The 20,455-nt window shown below is 29.5% G+C and overlaps 5 protein-coding genes and 1 non-coding gene across 6 annotated transcripts; 2 read left to right on the top strand and 4 right to left on the bottom strand.

Annotated features, from left to right (window-relative positions):
• Positions 1-53: 53 nt before the first annotated feature.
• FAT1 (long-chain fatty acid transporter FAT1) lies at positions 54-2,075 on the bottom strand (the record flags this gene model as incomplete). Its single annotated transcript, XM_064857417.1, has 1 exon — positions 54-2,075. One exon carries the CDS (start codon positions 2,073-2,075, stop codon positions 54-56), a length of 2,022 nt encoding a protein of 673 aa, XP_064715723.1.
• Positions 2,076-2,762: 687 nt separating this feature from the next.
• FIG1 (Fig1p) lies at positions 2,763-3,662 on the bottom strand (the record flags this gene model as incomplete). Its single annotated transcript, XM_064857416.1, has 1 exon — positions 2,763-3,662. The coding sequence occupies one exon, from the start codon at positions 3,660-3,662 to the stop codon at positions 2,763-2,765; it is 900 nt and encodes a 299-aa protein (XP_064715722.1).
• An 863-nt stretch (positions 3,663-4,525) lies between these two features.
• On the bottom strand, positions 4,526-5,512 carry ATP3 (F1F0 ATP synthase subunit gamma; the record flags this gene model as incomplete). Its single annotated transcript, XM_064857415.1, has 1 exon — positions 4,526-5,512. One exon carries the CDS (start codon positions 5,510-5,512, stop codon positions 4,526-4,528), a length of 987 nt encoding a protein of 328 aa, XP_064715721.1.
• Positions 5,513-8,057: 2,545 nt separating this feature from the next.
• On the top strand, positions 8,058-9,083 carry PWA37_000750 (uncharacterized protein; the record flags this gene model as incomplete). The annotated part of the gene is made up of 1 exon (XM_064857414.1): positions 8,058-9,083. One exon carries the CDS (start codon positions 8,058-8,060, stop codon positions 9,081-9,083), a length of 1,026 nt encoding a protein of 341 aa, XP_064715720.1.
• A 492-nt stretch (positions 9,084-9,575) lies between these two features.
• Positions 9,576-13,502, bottom strand: PWA37_000749 (uncharacterized protein; the record flags this gene model as incomplete). Its single annotated transcript, XM_064857413.1, has 1 exon — positions 9,576-13,502. One exon carries the CDS (start codon positions 13,500-13,502, stop codon positions 9,576-9,578), a length of 3,927 nt encoding a protein of 1,308 aa, XP_064715719.1.
• A 3,735-nt stretch (positions 13,503-17,237) lies between these two features.
• On the top strand, positions 17,238-17,321 carry PWA37_000748. Its single transcript has one exon. It is a non-coding gene; the product is annotated as a tRNA-Ser (tRNA).
• The last annotated feature ends 3,134 nt before the right edge of the window (positions 17,322-20,455 follow it).

Here is a 20,455-nt window from a genome sequence, read left to right as displayed (position 1 = left end):
TCTTCTTTTTTTTTCTATATATACAAAAGTCCAAACTCTTTTGTTAAAATGAATCATAATTTAACACGCTCTTCTTGTATATCATTCCAATCTTCTGAGGTAAGTTGTTTATATTCGTTATAATTTTTTAACCAAAATAATTTGTCATTACCTGATTCGCCGTTAGGTAATTTTTGGTCCCTATAAATTTTTTTTATAACCTTATGGTTATTTGTCATTTCAATCTTGTTAACAAATTTGACTAAAATTGGCAGGGCATATTTAGGTAGTGAATGTTTTAAATATTCTAATGATTTATTTAAAAGCAGAGTTTTTTCTTCAGTAGATAAAGAGGATACATCTTTATCCAACTGAATAACTGCAAACCCAGCTCTACCTTCATAATTAGGGATCTTAATGCCTACAACTGTTACATGTTTTATTTCTTTTTCATTACTTGCTGCAAGCTGGTCTTCTACTTCTGTAGTGGAAACGTTTTCTGATTTCCATCTAAAAGTATCACCCATTCTGTCAAGGAAATACCATAATCCATACTTGTCTTCTCTTAAAAGATCACCACATCTATACCAAGCATCACCTTCTCTGAAAACATTTCTAATAACCTTAGATCTTGTCTCTTTAGCGTTCCCTAAATATCCTTGGAATGATGTTTCTGGTTTCTTGGGGAAAAAAATTCTCATTAACATTTCACCAGGCTCATTAACATCAGCAACTTCACAAAATCCTTTTTCATTTCGATAAATTACAGAGTCATCATTCTTTTCTACTTTAACCAATGTTTGTTGATATTGAAGAAAAAATTGGATAATAGTACCATAGTTTCTACATGCACCAACACCGAAATCACCTCTTTGGAAAGAGGTGGTTGCAAATGGTGCCTCAGTGGCTGCATAGAATTCGCCAATAACTTCAATGTTAAACCTCTTACGAAAATTTTGCCAAATATCACTTCTTAAACCGTTCCCATAAGCGACCTTAACACGATGTATAGATTCATACTTTGACCTAGGTGTATGTAATAAATATCTACAAACTTCACCGACATATTGGACATGAGTTGCCTCTGTTAGGTATGCTTGTTTCCAAAAATTTGTAGCAGAGAACTTACTAGCTAATGCAATACAACCACCTTGCGAAAGGATGGCACATGCACCTAACAAAGCGGCAGTGGAATGAAATAACGGCATACCAGTAAAGACAATACTATCAGGATTCATGTGTAGCACATGACCAAATAGTTTGCAACCTACAGAAGATTTTCTCCATGACATAATGGCAGCTTTTGGTAAACCTGTTGTACCAGATGTGTATATCAGCATTGAAGGTTTAAAATCTGTTAAATCCCTTGGTGATCTAATATTGTCATCTTGTAGAAATTCAGGAGAGTTTGGATTCATTATAATATCATATAGACTCTTTTCATCCAAATAGTTTAAGATTAAATTTGGTAATGCATTTTTAATCTCTTCTTCAGACTGATTAATTGGTTCAGATGCATCTGGGTCGATAAACACCTGAGCAATATTAGATATTTTCAACGAATGAACTAATGGTTTTCCCATGGTATTATAATTCAGGAATGCTGGGACAGCACCAATATTCCATAATGAAAACCATAAGAAGATGAATAATGGTTTATTAGTGCAATCAATCCCGATGTGGTCACCAGGCCTAACATCATACGTATTTATTAGAATATAGGATAGTCTTAATACAATGTTGTATAATTCTTTATATGTGTAGGATTCCAGTTCAAATTCACCTTTAGTTGGAAGTGCCCTAGTATAACGAACAGCAAGGTTATCACCTTGGTTCTTCACTTGATCGACAAAGATATACCAATTTTGAAACTTATGAATTCTTACAGCCCAAATGTATTGGAACACATATTTGAAAAAAGTTGGAATAATATAGAAATCTTCCCTAATTCTATGTCTCCTATCTAGTTTGACTAAATAATCACCGCAAAGCCATGATCCTAGCTTGGCAAATGGATAAAGTATAATACGTATCAGACGAAACAGGTAGATGAATAATCTGGAAAGGATAAAATAGACAACTGAATCAAGTGACATACCTTCGTGGCAAATAATCTATTTGATAGAATAGTTTGGAGAGTAATAATTCTATTGTAGATTAAACTTAAATGTATTTTTTTATCGAAATAGCTACTGAAAACTAATAAAGATAATTGAGGTTGTTGTTTTTAAAAACATTCATAACAACAGTATAAATAGCAATAAGATTAATGAGTAGTAGAAAGATTCAATATCTTCTGTTTATCCGTTAAAACTTTTCTGTCATTCTATTTATAAACGATTTTCCTCGAGAACAGTTGTATACTTTGTCTAATTCTTATAAACAATAAAAACAAAGGAAGAAAAAAAAAATGGAAAAACAAAAAAAATACAAAATGACAGGACATTTATGGAATCTTGATATTTTTGGATTAGAAAAGCTCGAAGGAAAGAAAAGAAAAAATTAACAATGTTATTAATCAACAACACTATACGAAGTAATGATACAAGGGTTAGTACACCTGTGATATGCCTAACAAAATATGCAACTATTAAAGAATTCTAATACTGTTTTTTTTTTAAGAGAAGGAATATACGTATGTGATAAGGTTATATAAAGTGTAATAACATATAATAAGATAATTAATATAGGAAAAAATTTGTAGAGGAAGAAAAAAGGAAAAAAGAGAAAGATGTTAAACGGAGTAAATATGGTTTATGAAAAAGGAACCTTCATCTGAACAATCATACTTTTGTACCAAAAGAAGAACCGTCAGAGGAGTAATAATGATAATTATAAATATTTTCTTTATCACTTTCATGTGCATTTTCATTTTCTGAATCTTGACTGTTTTTCCATTCATTAGCAAACAGAATACAGGATATAAGTAGCAAAAAAGAAAAAGAAAACCAAGACATTAAAGCAGCTTTTTTACCTTTCTTTACTTTAATAATATTCATACTTGCTTCAGGGATAAAATCAAAAGCTGAATGAACAGCAATATGAGTCCAAGTAGCACCTATCCCCCAAAGTAGAGTCATAATGAGGCTTAACAAAAACATCGGTTTATTGATATATTTTTTCAAGGGTACATGAGGAATCATTAAATAGAATAAAAGTAGGAAGTGGATGAGTGATAGAATTATTGTTGCACCTAAAATATAGGGATGAATTATGTTTACTGAAGTTATTTGAGCTAATTTTAAAATGTTTAAATTTGTTTTATCAGTTGATACCGATGAGTTTTGTGAATTGACACTTGATATTTTAATCATTAAGTCATTGTAGAATGAAACATCTGATATATTTTTTCTTGGATAACATGTGGATTTTAATGGTTGATTGTGTAAATTATAATTATTTGGAATATTGTCAATGCAGATACCCATGTAACCAGACCTGATTACAATATTTTCAAGTCCCTGCGTTTTGTTACTATTAGTATTGTCATAGGACTGTTTAATTATAGGGAAAAATGATGAGTGTTTATTGAATTGATACTTAACAAGAAATGTGTTTTTATTTTGTTCGTTATAGCACCCAGTTAATAAGAAAAAAGTCAAAAATATGGTAATAAAATTTAGGATAATAATAATAAATTTAGGACTTCTTTTAAGAAAATACCATAGTAATGTCACACTCATATTAGAATGTATTGTTGTTGTTGTTATTTTTTGGAATTAAATTCTTTATTTCTTCCTTTCTTTTTTGCAATCTGTTTTATTTAATTATATTGATATCTCTTGTGTTGTTGATTCGTAGATTGTATATTATATTAAAAAGAAAATATTCAAGAAGTGGGTGGGAGGGAAAAAAGAGAAGATGTCAGTCTTCCTTTTTATATATTTGTATAGGTTTATATTTTGGTGAACTCATATCAACCATTAAGGGTCTGCTTTTTTTTTTTTCGACTAGTTTATTTTTTGTTTCATCTATAATGGAACATCATCACTGTTTCTTATTTGTTTTGTGATTTATAAATTTTCTTTTTATTCATTGCTGATTTAAATGAAGGTGTCAGAATTACCAGTTACTTACGTCACAAAAAGAGAAAATAACAAAATATAACTTGGATATGAAACATTTTTGAAAAAAAGCTTAAAAGGAAAAAAAGAGAGAGAGAGAGATAAAGAATAACTTAAAACATGAGAAAAGAAGAGAAATAATCACATATATAATATTTTTAAATAAAAATGAATATTGATTTTATATCTACCTATATATTTATGTACAGATGCATACGTATATAGAAAGAAAGGAGGAATTAAATAGAATTTATTTACTTATAGACAAATAGATTTAATAAGAGGGAATAAATTAGAATTAAAAATAAAAAAATGGACGTTTGGAAGTACAAAAATATTTTTTATTCTTCAAATAAAAAATGGTAAGTAAGAATAATAATAATATAATTAAAAATAGAAAGTAAGGATGTTTTTTCTTATTCTTTTTCTTTTTCTCTTTTTTTTCACTCTTTCTTTCTTTGTTTTTCTCTAGAATCATGTAACTAATCTAAACTTGAGGCACCAGTAATAATATCGACCAATTCGTTAGTGATGACGGCTTGTCTAGTTCTGTTGTAAAGAATAGAGTATTTACTGATCATATCACCAGCATTCTTGGAGGCGTTATCCATTGCATTTCTTCTAGCAGAGATTTCAGCAGCATAACCTTTAGCCATAGCAGTTAAGATTTGGTTTGTGAAACTGTATTGGAATAGATCGTTAGCAACATCTTCATCTTGGGGAATGTCAAACTTACCTAAACCTGGAGATTGTGCAATCATAGAGGAGTTAAATATTGGTTTAGAAGTGGATTCAAAGGCTAAAGAACTGACTGGATCATTGAAGAAGATGGAGATTTTGTCATATTGAGTATCAACATCCAAAGTATTTATGATCTTTTCAGAGATCAAGGCAGATTCTTGGAAAGTTGGAGCATCTTTACCAATACCACTGAAGGCTAACTTAACGTTCTCTGGATGAGATCTTAACAGTTGCATTTTAATTTTATCACCAATGGCAACAACATCACATTGGTGGTTTATGCTATTTAAATAAGACCTTACACTACGAGCCAATGAGGAATGGATGGCACCACATAGCCCCTTATCAGACGTAATAGCAATAATTAATTCTTTATTGACTTTATCAGAAGCAGCAGTTTCTTCATTTGATTTTGCATGATTGGTGGTTTCAGCGTTTTGGAAGAACTGTTTATCAGCCTCACTAAGTAAGGAAGCAGTGACATTGGCCTTTTCTGCCTTGGATAATCTTGTTGATGCAACAATTTTCATAGTCTTAGTAATCTTTTCGATGTTTTTAATAGATTTCAATCTGGTCTCTACTTCTTTTAAAGTGGCATAATTTCTTGTGGCACCGATTCTTGGTAATCCTTGTCTACCAAGGTTCGATTTTACTTGAGTGGTTGCAAAACGCAATATCATTTGTGAAGAGGATAAAACAGATGGTTGATTAGTTAATTTTGAAATCATTGCGATTGGCTATATTTATATTTATATTTATTACCTCTTTTTCGTTTGTTTGTTAGTTAGTTTTTTTTATATTTAAACCTTCCCTTTTTGACAGCTTTAGCACTTATATTTTAAAAAAGAAGCTATTGATTAGAGGGAAATAAGATTAATAAAAAAAATTCTCTCTTTTAGTCTATGTTTTTTCCCTTTATTTAACAATATCTTGAAAGCTAAACACTTATTCACAACTTTAAGTTAATTAACTATTTTTGACGTATATAAGAGAAGGAGAAAAAAAAAAAAAAGTAACCTTGTAATTTTTTTCTTGATTAATCAACTAGTCTCTTTTTTTTCTAAAATATCTGACGCCTGTATATGTTTTAAACTTGCTTTATGAGCTAGGCAAGACCTTTGATGTAGAAAACAAAGAAAAAAAAAATTCATAAAATTAAATAATCAAGAAGATAAGAGAAAACCTGATAGATGGGAGAGGAAGGGGGAGGAGAGAAAAGATATCTACTAAAAGACGTAGAATTAGTTTGGATTGGGAGAACTACTAATATCCAATATGATTGATCATTTTTGCACATCAAAGAAGGAAAGAGATTATTAGACATTCTCCCCTCTCACTTGCTCTCTCGCAATTGTTGAAATTGAACTTCTCTCTCCTTCCCTTCTCTGTTTTGTGTTTTTGCTTTCACAAAACACCAAGAGTCTTCTCGTTCTTTCTTTCCTTTTTTTTGGCTGGGAAAACTGGAATCTCTTATTGGTTGGCGGTGCAAACATCCTAACACCGCAGCAGAAAATGGAAATTAGGAAAAGAAACTTTAAGAGACTGAATTTTTACACAGGGTGCAGTCGAAATTTACAGCGTATAATATTCCGTGGTAAGCCGCGTTCGGAATTTATATATCCTGCAGAGAAAAAAAAAAAAAGAATTTTAGACAGTTTTCCAGATGTATGATGACTTGTAGAGGGGTAGAAACGCTCGTGACTTAATAGCAGTGATACAAAGTGATTACAAAAACATAAAAAATTAAAAATAGGATGCATGATTTACTTATTGACACATGAAAAAGAATTGGTAGGCAATAACAGTCTGGATTTTCTCTAATTGCAATAGTTGTTGTTTGAAGTGGTGGTGTGTGGAAACTATCTAGGAACCATTTTGGAATCATTTATTTACCCGAATTTTATATATGATATTTAGACTGAATACATTATATCAAGGTAACTCAAACAATAACTTGTTTTACCCTATACACTCATTTTTCTGTAAAAATCTTCAAAAATATAGAAAAATTTTTTATTTCTAATATCAGTTTATATGTATCACTTTTTTTTTCTTTTTGTAATAGAACGATGGAAGTGAAGATGAAGGTTGATTTGGTATCAATATTATATGATTGATAAAAAAAGACAAGAATAAAAATATATATTAAAATTTAAGCGGTTACTACAAGCATCTTAATAGGGTTGGGTTTTATTATGAAGTTGTTTAAATGAGCTCAAATAATAGTAATAGTACAGAACTGTTTACTTCAAACACAATTGATGAAAATTAGTACCGTGTCTTTACTACACTGGGAGGGGGGGAGTAGGTAGCATGTTGAAAAAGAGTGAAAAGGTAAATTTATTATGTTTTGTTTTTCTTTACTAGAGTCATCTTGCTCGATAGAAAAAATTGTTCAGCGGTTATTAATTTACATTTATGTGAAAATGTAAATTGATGGAGATGAAAATAATAATAATAGTAACAATAGTAACAACAAATGGTTTTGTTGGTTGAATTTAATCTCAATTGTCTTTCCTGTTCATTAATATGTTTTTTGTGAATTGTCTTCTGTGCAAAAGAAAAAGAAAAAGGAAAAGGAAAAGAAAATAATAGTACTCTTCGGCCTCCTCCTCTTTCACATAGTATTTTTTTTTTATTTGCCAAAAAAGAAAAGGAGAGAGGGAAGAAAAGTGTAAGTTTTGCGAATCATTTCTTTAAAAAAAAAAAAATAAAAAAAAAAAAAAAAAGAGTTTCATGTATGCTGAGTGCAATGAGATTCCTTATTTTCTGTTCTTGGAACTTTTTGATTCCAAAAATTTGGAATAAACTTTTTTAAAGATCTTTTTTGTCCAGGATAATACAAAAAGGAAAAAAAAAAAGAAAAAGAAAAAGAAAAAGAAACAATGAATCCGATATTCTACGGAGGTTTTTTTCCCGTGGAACTGGCTGCCGTGGAAAGATTTGGTAAATTTTTAGATGGTGATTTAAAGTTATTCTCTCCTATATATATATATTTTTTTTGTTCTGGGTATCGTGACATTTTAAGATTGAGACTGCAATAAGCTTATCATGATCGTGCCTTATCGGTGTCCCTTCAAATTCATTTGTTTATTAATATATAAAGGGAGATTTAATTAAACATTTGGAATTATGAAATGGTTAGCCTGATCTCGTCTCAAGTTTTAAACTTTTTTTCAAAAGTAAATAGCAAATTAAAAAAGGAAAAAAAAAAGAAACAAACCACCAACTATTATCAGATTATACAAAATATATCAACAAACATAAATAAAGATGCTTAAACCAACTGAACCATCTCCATCATATAGCAAAATGAAATCACTATGTGAAATATATTATGGGTTTCGTCCTAATAAACCAATTTTCACACCAGATGACTATCCAGATTTGACTGGCAAAACAGCACTTGTTACAGGCTCCAACTCAGGTATTGGTTTGGAAACTACAAAGGCATTATATAAAAAAAATTGTGATGTTATTATGGTCGTACGAAATGAAGGTAGGGGTAACACTGCTCGTGATTCTGTTATGAAGGAAATCTCTGGCTCTAAAGGGAACCTTTACGTTGTGAGTGGTTGTGATTATTCAGATTTATCTTTAATTAAAGCTGTTTCTAAGAAAATTGAAAATGTCCTTAAGGATAAACCACTCAGTATCATTATTCACAACGCTGGTCTAATGGCTTCAGCTACTGATTTAACTTCCGAACAAGGCTATGAATTAATGTTTCAAACTAACGTTTTAGGTCCACAATTGTTACAACATTTTCTAGATCCTCTATTCTTAAAAAATGATTCTGATTTAAAGAGAATCGTTTGGGTGTCCTCTGGTGCACATTTATTGGGTCCAAAGGATTATGGTATCTTCTGGGAACATCCAACTTTTAAGGGTGTCCCTATCAAAAAAAGACCATCTGCTCTTGCACTATACGGTCAAAGTAAATGTGGTAATATCTTCCAGGCTAAAGCTTGGGCTACTAGGAACAAGAACTTGGTTGATGAAATCGGATGTGTTTCTACTTCATGTTATCCAGGTAATTTGAATACCAATTTACAGAGGGATTGGAGTTGGATTAGAAAGACTGTTTTCAGTAAACTAATGTGGGATGCTAAATATGGTTCCTACACAGAATTGTATGGTGCTTTGTACTCAGGTTTGGATTCTAAAGATCAGGGTGCTTATATTTGTCCATTTGGTGAAATTCATGATCCTCGTGAAGATGTTAAGGCCGGGTTGAAGAACGGTACCGATCTAGTGTTCTGGGACTATGTTGAAGAAGTTATCAAACCATTTTTTTAAGACAGTATATAATTTTATTGATTGATAAATTGTAGTGTTATATTTTTTATATATTTTTATATGTGTTTTTATTTTGCTTTAACAAGCGAAAATATATATTCAAAATACTCTTATTTCAAATTTATTGATATTTAGGTTGCCCAAAAAATAAATCACAAATTTCTATATTTTGCTGTATTTAAATCTGTTGACGCAAGGCTTCAGAATCAAAAATTCTAGTCGAGTTCATTTTAAACTAATATAATAAGATAATGTAACTTACAATAGGATATTGGTGGTATTATAAGTTCTATTATTATTTATAGTAGGAAGTTAGTGGTACTATAAATTGTTATTTTATTGCTTAGTCCTTTTCTTTCTATATAAGTAATATACAAGATACAATATTATACAGTATACTCATTTTATCTTTGAATCTTCTTTACTATAAATTTTCATAACTTTTAATCACTTAGTACGATGAATTTAGATTATCAAACATAGCTCTAATAATTATATTTCAACACACCCCCGTAAGCTAAATTCCTGTTCTATTTTCTTCATGAATAAATCTCGGACTTTTATAAAGGCAGGTCTTGGTAAAACTTTTGTCATTATATCAGCAATTTGTTCAGTTGTATTTATGTGACCAATTTCAATAATACCAGACTCTACTTGGTGTCTGATGAAATGATAGTGAAGGTTAACATGTTTCATTTTTGAGTGTAAGACAGGGTTTTTAGCTACGTGAATGGCAGGTTCATTGTCTATCCATAATTTAACTTCGTTTACATCTATTTTCATGTGATTCAACATATTTTTTATCCAAATTAATTCCCTGCTTGTGTTGCTAGCAGAAATGTATTCTGCATCAGTAGATGATAGACAAACTGCGCTTGTAATTTTCTTGGAAGACCATGTAACCACTCCACCAGCAAGTTTTATAATAAACCCACCAGTTGCATGTTTCAAATCATTCTTATTTCCATGAGATGCATCTGAGAATCCTTCAAGATATTTATTGGATCTTGTATTATAAGACAATCCTAGTTTTTTGGTTTTATATAAATATTGCATAACTCTGTAAGCACCTTTTAAATGCACCTCTCTAGGATCTTTGAGGAACCGTGATAGTAGTTGAACAGAGTGAGCTACATCAGGCCGTCCAACGTTGCTAACAAATAGCAACTGGCCTACAATACTTTGGTATTCAGTGATATTGGCAATTGCTGGAGATTCTGTGTCAAAGTAATTGGCTGTGTTAGATAATGGAAATTCCACATTTTTATTTAAGTCTATTTGACAGCTCTGAGCAGCTTTGGTAATATAGTCCTCCATTGAGATGGTTATATTGTTCAGGTTATCTTGGTAAACATTCATTCCCAAAAATTTAGAAACAGGGCCAAGATCTTTCATGGAATAAGTTTCGTTTAACCCTGCTTTCACAGAGTTCATAATATCTTTATTTGGAGCAGCAATTAAAAGGTCATCAACATAAAGTGCAATCAATACTTTAAAGTTGTCTACATTTTTAAAATAAATACCATATTCTCCATCATGACGAGTAAATCCTCTCCTAGATAATGTTTTATGAATATGCGTGTTCCATAGTAGTGGGGCTTGCTTTAATCCGTACATACCCCCGTAAAGCTGCCACACGTGATTGGGATGCACAGGATCAACAAAACCTGGAGGTTGACGAACGTAAACCGGCTCTTCCATTTTGGAATTTAAGAAGGCAGTGTCTACATCCATTTGGTGAACACGGAGATTAAGGAGAGCAGAGATAGCAAGAAAGATACGGACAGAATCATACCGCACCACAGGAGCAAAGGTTTCTTGATAGTCGATGCCAGCTTTTTGAGTGTGTCCTTGAGCCACTAAACGAGCTTTAAACCGATTTCCGTCCTTAATGTTAAACACCCAACGAGACCCCAAGGCACGACGACCAGGAGGGAGAGGAGTCAACCTATATGTATCATGATCTTTAAAAGCTTGAAGTTCTTTCAGACAGGCTTGATACCATTTATCTTTATCTGATGAACTCATTGCCTGGTTGAATGTATTTGGGACAGAAGTAGTGGTAGACGTAAAGGACATGCCATGTACCAACGCAGTCAAGGCTATGTGATGTGAAGAGTTATCATCAGAGCCAGATGATTGAGAAGAAGGGAATACCGGTGTTCTAATGAGTTGGGTGAGACCATCCATGGAGTTCATAGGAACAAAACTGCCGGAGTCAATATTAACAGCCTCAACAGCAGGGGTACCAATTTTACCAGGACTAATTGGATTAGAATCCCACTTTGGATGGTGTTTCTCAATTTGATGATTTAAGTAGAATTCAGAAGCAGGAATAGGACCTAACTTGTTATGATTAACAATTGAGGATGTTTGGCCATTCAACTTGCTAACATGTGTGGTGATAGGGGCGGAAATATTGTCAGCTAATTCAATTTTACTATTTTTTAATGGTTTATGGGGATCTAAGTCTTCTAAGTTATAAACCGGTGAATTATCAGTTGATAAGGATTTGGATTGTAGATTAGGAGAAGATGTGTCGGAGTGGGTATCATCAATGGTAGATGTTAATTGTTGAGTAGTTACTGGAACAGCTGTTGGAGTAGTTGAAGAGTCAGTATCAGAGGATGAAGCAATTGATGATAGTTCTTCTGCTTCCTTCTTGTTTATTTGATTAGAATTATGTGAGGAGAATGAGGCGGTTGACTCATTGTTTATAGAGGATGAATCAAGGTTGTTGAAAGTAAAATTTTCACAGTCAGAAGTCGTAGAAATAGGAGAAGAAGAGAAGGAAGTAGATGGTAGTTCATATTCATCAGGGGAAGAAGAGTCATATTCGTGCTTATCATTGTCAGATGAATCAACTCTGGACATAAAAGAATCAGAATCAACAGATGATAGATACGGAGTGGAGTATCGACTAGTACCTTGATCTAGAACCTCATCACCATGTATGGTGGTTAATTCATTTTCTAAGTTGTTTTCATATATAGGATAATCAGTAGTTTCAGGATAATAATTTGACGTTTGTATTTCAGAAGATGAAGTTTTGAAAATATCAGTAGATGAAGGATAAACTGGGACACCACCTAAAGTACCAGTGGCAAATGTATGAGCCACTTCAACTTCTTTGGTACCTGCAAGTGGGAAATCAAGTTCATCAAAGCGAACTTGGTTTGATACAAAAATTTTCTTAGAAGGAGGATGATAGAGACGGTATGCTTTGTGTTTGGAGTCATATCCAACAAACACACATTTTACACTAGTAGGAGCAAATTTCCCGTCACGTAATTGATGAGGTAATGTAGCATATGCAGCACATCCAAATATACGTAGATGTGATAAATCTAGATTTTCTGTTTGAATATTGTTCCAGAGACAGTAAGGGATAGAATAATTTTTATTAGATACTGGTAACCTATTTAAGAGATATACAGCAGTACTTACAGCCTCTGTCCACATAGAAGGAGGTACCTTGCCTCCGATTAAAAGGCATCTTGTTTTTTCTTCAATCGAGCGATGAGATCTCTCAACTGCTCCATTTTGAAAACTATTGTATGGAACAGTTAATTGATGGGAAATTCCATTGCTTTTACAGAAATTATGAAATTTACTAGACATAAATTCACGTCCATTATCTGTGCGAATGGCACCCACCTTAAATCCCCCTCTTGACTTGAAATGATTCTCAGTTTCTAAGATCCATTCAATCAGCTTATCACATGCAGCTGATTTCGATGCTAAATGAATTACGGAATAATATCTTGAGTAGGCATCCCGGATAGTCAAAAAATATTTACTATCAGAAAAATTAGTATACCTAAATTGACCACAAATGTCAACTTGTAGCAGCTGTAAAGGGCTCGTATATTGTGTGTCAGAAATTTTTCCTTTTTTCATCACCCCTTTTGAAAGGGAACAAGTGGGACACAACGAGTGTTTATCAGCTTCCATAATGGGCAAGTCAATTCGATTTGCCAATCGATTATAATTAGCTAAACCTGGATGTCCTACTCTAGCATGCCATTTAATGGCATCTGGAATATTTGCCTTTGGAGATGGCAAAACAGAATGGTCATACGAAATAAAAGCATAATCAAGTGGTTTGTTCATCGTTTTTGTTTCTTTATTGTTGGGCATAAAAACATAAAGTTGATTTCTCATTTCACCAACTTGAGTAATTTTATTATTTTTAATTGTATATACCTTTGTTTTGTCAAATATAAATTTCATGTTTGATTTAGAAGAAGCCATTTTGACAGAAATCAAGTTTACGTTGCCATCAGGAACATATGCCACATTGTATAATGTGACATGTCCTAGTTGTACTGTACCAATACCTTTAATAGCAGTTTTACCTCCAATGCCTTCGATAACCCCAAACTCATTCTCATCTCCTTCAACTAACTCGCAAAACATTGAACGGTCGTGAGATATGTGCTGGGTACAACCAGTATCAAAATACCAATCGTTTCTCGATGTTGTATTTTGTTTGCTAATCAACGCAATCCAAGCCGTATGAGAATTATTAATCTTGTAATCTTTTTCATGATTTTTAATCACTTAGTACGATGAATTTAGATTATCAAACATAGCTCTAATAATTATATTTCAACAAAATCTCTTGTTTTTTTTTTAATTTTATTTACTTTTTTGTTAAGCTAAATGGTTGTTCTTCTAATGACAATATTTTATATTGGATTAATTATTTAGATTTGTTCTAAAAATATTAATTTTACTGCTTAATTTAAATGATAAAGGCATTGTCCATCTTGGTACCTGTTGGGAATGAGCGCCTTTATTCATTGGATATATAGTAAACATTCTCAATATTATATTAAACAGATTTAGTATACAAAATTATAATAAAGTTCTTCACTTTCTTTCTCTATATACAACATAGAAATAATAATATAGAAAGATTGTAAATAAGATAAAAATAATGTATGATGAAATCCTTGGCTTTATATATGTTAACATTCAGCCATTTTCCTCTACGAACAGTAAGATATTTAATAAATAAACTCAACAACTTTTGGTGACCTCTCAACAATTATTACTCAACAATTTATCGTTTAGTGTCTGCTAAAATCTTATTGTTCTATCTATTTTATCATAGAACATTCTATTTCAACAGTACCATTACTAGCTTAGACTCTAGAAAATGAAAACATGACAATACTCATTAATTGGTAGTATTTTTATCTTTATAGATCTTTAGTTTATTAAAAATCTAGATAAATATTAATAATTAGATTTAAGAAAACTTTTCGTACAAGATTTTCTCACATAATTATTTTTCAGAAAGATAATAAAAAATCAGGATAACGAAATTAGAAATAATTTTCCATTTTTTTTATTTTATATATATATTCTTGGTATATAAAATTTGTATTATTTAATACGTAGAAGTGATAACTTATAAAATATATAATTCATATTGTTTTGGTATCATGTAGAGATTATCATTCTATACCTTATTATTTATTATATTTGTTGAAATAGAATGTTCTATGATAAAATAGATAGAACAATAAGATTTTAGCAGACACTAAACGATAAATTGTTGAGTAATAATTGTTGAGAGGTCACCAAAGGTTGTTGAGTTTGTTTATTAAATATCTTACTGTTCGTAGAGGAAAACGGCTTAATATTAACATATATAAAGCCAAGGATTTCATCATACATTATTTTTATCTTATTTATAATCTTTGTGTATTATTACTTCTATGTTATATATAGAGAAAGAAAATGAAGAACTTTATTATAATTTTGTATACTAAATCTGTTTAATATAATATTGAGAATGTTTACTATATATCCAATGAATAAAGGCGCTCATTCTCAACAATATTGATCTAGTTGTTCTTTATTATATATAAAAGGTATGGTAAGGTAGGAAGTAAATGACTTTATTAATAATGTAACAGGATGCACAGTTATTTTTTTTTGAATATGTAATTCGAGCACAATAATTATCACAAATGGTAAAATAACTACTTTACAGTTTTTAATAGTGGCAATATATTAAAACAATTATTATTTTTTTGGAATTATTATCATAACCATGGTATATTAAATATTTTTTTTCATTAATTAAAGACTTTAGAATGACAACAATGTTATATTGGTGTTTAGATGTATAAAAGAAAAGAAAAGTTTTTAAAAGAAAGAAAAGAACAAGATATAAGACGATATGTTTTCCACTTTTATACCTATGTATATTTTTATACAGTACGTACGACCAGAAAAAAATAAGAAAGGCATATAAACTAAAAATATCTAATGTGTTCACCGGTGGAAACCACAGATGTCTGGTGATATTCAATGTGCTTATTGATGTTTTTTTGTTGTCATATGTATTATATAAATCATACATGAAAGAAAAATTCTAAAATATGAGTTATCTTCTGGAATATTTTGTCCTTTTATATGCTTCTGAAATTCAATTAATTATATAATTTGATATATATTAATGGTAACAGTACTTTTTTATAAAGGACTAAACTGTTGTTGTATTAAGTAGTCTTTAATTATATTAATTAGTCGGGAAGTGCGAGAAACGTCAACCGGATAATCTATTAATAATCGAAGACAATAATTGATACAATTGGTAATACAATTACTAATACGGTTTTTATATATGAACCGCTATATCGAGCTTATATATTTATTCTTGTCGATGACTTGCTTGTTACTCGCTTGTTACTTCTATATCTACAATATATAATTATGTATAAGAGAGGAGTGACGGAAAATAGTTTTCATCTTCAGAAACCATTGTTCTTTTATATGTTTTCCGGAACTCAATCAACTATTCAACTTGATATATTATTGAATTAGTAATCCATATCTTTATTATTAGTTACAATAATATAATCAAAGATCATAGAACATTTAGGACAATAGGTTATTGGTGGCACAGTAACAAAGATGTGTGAACATGCTGTACAAAACAGGTGGCAAATGGACATGTTGTACTTAAAACACAATAAATCACTTTAGATTCAGATAGAATCTTACATAGTCTTTATGGTGTTACCTCTTTATTCTACAACAAGAATTGTTGTGGAATAGAATAGTTATAACCATCAAGATTACATAAGATCCTGAATGAATCTAGAACTATTTATTGTCTTAATAAGTCATACACGTGCTACAACATTAGATGCTGCATAATAAAGAGATTGGATTACATAAGATTTAACAAATCTAGAATTTACCTATTGTTTTAATAAATCCCACGTGTATTACTAATCACCATGATTAGAGAATTGGGGTGCAGTTCTAATCCACTAGTGCATCTAAATTAATGTAATAAATTTTAGGGTGAATTAGTTAAGTCATTAATGTACTAATCTGAATAATCGATCGAGCTCCAGAAAAAATATAAAAGGACAACGTTTTCTAGAGATAAAAGATCATCTTCCATAACTTTTCTTGTAAATAATTTATATATTATAGATGAACAAAAATAGAATAACAAGCAAGTAACAAGTTAAGTAACTTTGAATAAATATATTAGCTCGATATAAGCCGCTCAATATATAAGACCGTTTTAGTAATTATATTATCGTCTATAATTGATTACTGTCTCGATTACTTGAATGACTATTAATATTATTTGCGCTTCCCTGGAATACACAAAGAATTTCACCATGCCATACTACAATAAGAATATGTTATAGTTTGGACTTAGGACCAATTTTTTTTTTTTAACAGTACTATTGAACGAATAGTAAGGGCAATAACAAATATATAAGAACGTTATATATATCTAGGAGAATTAAACGATTATTGCTTGTTTTTTTTTTTGTATTATACAATGTGCTACATATAATTATAAATCAACCAAACATATAAATTTAGATACCAAGATACTGGTCCTTTATATATGAACTATGGGTTGATAATTTCTTATTTGAGGTTCTGTAACGACTGTCACCGTAGATACATTTCTCCTTAATTAGCTATTTAATGTTTCATGAATGTTTCATTTTGTTACATAGTATTCAACAATCATGTGGGATTTACCAACAAACCCTAAGTCCTATAAATCCAAACTAGAACTTTTCTTGACAATCATCACAAAACCCTAACAATATTTTTATAATCATAATATCAAGGATGATCCACAACAGAATAACAGTTGAGTGGCAACTTGGCCGAGTGGTTAAGGCGTAAGATTAGAAATCTTTTGGGCTTTGCCCGCGCAGGTTCGAATCCTGCAGTTGTCGTTTCTTTTTTGTTTACATTAAGCTAACATATTTTTGTAATTTCTGTAGTATCCCTGATATTACTGTTTAGGGTTTTGTCTAGTAAAATGGGGGTTGACGATATTTTTCTAAATTTTCCTTTTTTCCAAATTTTACAAACATACATAGAAGTGAGAGTAACCAACAAGTACAAGAGAGCAACCAAGAGGAACAACAACGAATAAGAATAACGAAAAAAACCGAAAGGATTAAATAAAGTTGAGATATATAGTATATAAGTGTATATTATTTAGTTATTGCAGATTAGAGATATAGATATATAGATATATAGGAATATTATATCTAGAGATATAGAATGAGTCTATATTTCATATTTATCCAAGTGAAGTACTATTGTGCTTTCAACAAGATTAACTGTTATCAGAAACACATAATCTAAGGGCTATCATAATTTTGCTGTTTTTGTACCAGCAAGAAGTTTAGTAAAGAAGAAAAAAAATTTTAACTGTAAATTGCAATAGATAAAGTTTTTTTTTCCTTTTTCTGTAAAAAATTCACATTATGTTTTAAATATGGAAATTTATCAATAAAGAAACAAATTCATTAAAACTTCAAAATGGGAAATTATCATATCAATGGATTCTATATAGAATGATAAAACTACATATATGCACATATTTGTTCTTATTTATCAAAGAGTACAATATACAGGAGCAATATTTCAAATCATCACATTAAAGACCTATCTTAAAACAATAAAGTCTCCTCTATTATTTTTGATGAGAATGAGCGCCTGTAGTCATTAGATATATAGTAAATATTCTCAATATTATATTAGATAGATTTAGTATACAAAATTACAATAAAGTTCTTCTTTTTTTTTATTTATGTATATAATATATAATGATAAAATATAGAAGACGGGTAAGGGAAGAAACATGATTTGAAAAAAATGTTGGCTTTATATCTTTTCATATCTGGCCTATCTCATCTATGTACGGCACCAAATTTATGATGAAGTTTGTTTACGTCTACTGATAAGCAAACAATATGTTCTCTACTTTTTGCTTATCAATTAATGTCAACTAAAATCTAACTGGTCTATTATTTATTCTAGAACGTTCTATTCCAACAATTCTTTATATTGTTCCTTGCTGTTTTAAAAATAAATTTTTCTTTATTTTAATACTGAATTGAATAAATCGACAATTTTTATGTATTTGATTAATTATTAAACGTTGAAGAATATTTTGTTTATATTTTCTGTTCCTTTTTTTTATAGAAAATTTACATAAAGTTTTTATTTTTTAATTTTCCAAAAATTTTTCCATTTAAAAACAATAAAAACATTCAAAAATTACTTTTGTAAAACACATGGCAAAATCTTCTAAAAATACAAATTTTATATTCAACAACTTTATAGTTTAACTGTAATCACTAACCTTAATAATATCCCAAGAATATTTTTTTTAATGAAAAAAAACTATTTTGAAGTTAAGAAAAAATTTTCAATTCCCATTATATTTAAAAAACAAAACTGACAAAATATCACAATTCAAAACTATAAAAGAAAAACAATCATCATAACTATTACGCAAGTATTTCATATAAAACACAAATAATTAAAATTAATATAATAGATTAAAATATCCAAGATAAAACTAATCATTAATAGAAGAAAAAACAAACTAAATTTAGGTTAACAAATTCTCTATACGATAACAAGATAAAGAATAGGGATAATATATATAGAAAAAAAGAGTATAAAGTTCAAAAATATGTGTTTGTGTAATTAAATAATCATAAAATAATAACTAAAAAAAAAACCTTACAACATTATGGATAGAAAATAGACTGGATCCTAAATTGTTAAAATAATTAATATCAAATAAAAATAAATACTAGGAGAAATGTTAGAGTAAATAAATAATTTGCTATTACTTTGAAAACATTTACTTTTTTTTTATACAATAAAAGATATTATAATATAAAACTTATGTTGTATGTAATTCTACGAAAATACACTTTTATAATAATGTTTCAACATGATATTAACTAAAATTATATATATTTAGAACTCTGCAAATTTTCATTTAAATGCCAAACACTGTGATATATTTATTTTCAACAAAATACTATGATAATGTTTATATTATGCCATTACCCTAGATGAATAATATTATTATACATGTTTTTAGCGCTGGTGATCATATTATATGTTATTATTTTGTATTATTGATTATGTTAATATGTAGAGTAATTTCCCCTCGATCTCTTATTTGAGAATTAATAATTATATAAATATAAAAGTGCTGGAATAATATAGTATCTGTTTAGAAAACATGTAAATATATCAAAGAGGAAAAATGTTTGTTTTACACATTCAACATTATGGAGATAAAATCAAACAGAATCGAAATGAATTAATATATTATGAAAAATTGTCAAAAGGTAAATATATATAAGTAGACGACTTTACTTATTAATTTTCCAATCTGGATGAATAAGCTATATACATTTTATCATATGTTTCTTCTATATTTGTATAATTATTAATTCCCAATCAAAAGATCGAGGGAAAATTACTCTACATATTAACACAATAATAATACACATTAATAACATATAATATGATCATCGACGCTAAGAACATGTATACTAATATTATTCATCCAGAGGAAAAAGAAACATACGATATAATGTATATATATTTTTCATCCAGATTGGAAAATTACTAAGTAAAGTCGTCTTCTTATATATCTTTATCTTTTGGCAATTTTTCATAATGTATTGATTTATTTTACTTCTATTTGATTTTATCTCCATAATGTTGAATGTGCATAACAAAAATTTTTCCTCTTTGATATATTTACATGTTTTCTAAACAGATACTATATCATTCCAGCAAAAACATAGAAAAGATATTATAAAAAACTACATAATACCCTTGTTAGATTCTACATTCAGTATAAAAGTTTTTAATAAAATGGGAATATAACTTAATATAGAAGCTACATTATCTTACTATTAAGGTATATTCAAGAAAATACAACAATTTCCAATTATGATTTTTTATTCTTCTCTATTCTTCATATTTTGTAAGTTTTTTATTTATTTAAAAAAACTAAGCCTATTTTGTTCCAATGAAGAGTTTTC

Source organism: Arxiozyma heterogenica (assembly GCF_036370985.1).
Source record: "Arxiozyma heterogenica strain weizmannii chromosome Unknown scaffold_13, whole genome shotgun sequence".
NCBI lineage: Eukaryota > Fungi > Ascomycota > Saccharomycetes > Saccharomycetales > Saccharomycetaceae > Arxiozyma > Arxiozyma heterogenica.
Note: the sequence above shows the minus strand (reverse complement) of the source record. Positions and strands in the feature narration are given on the sequence as shown.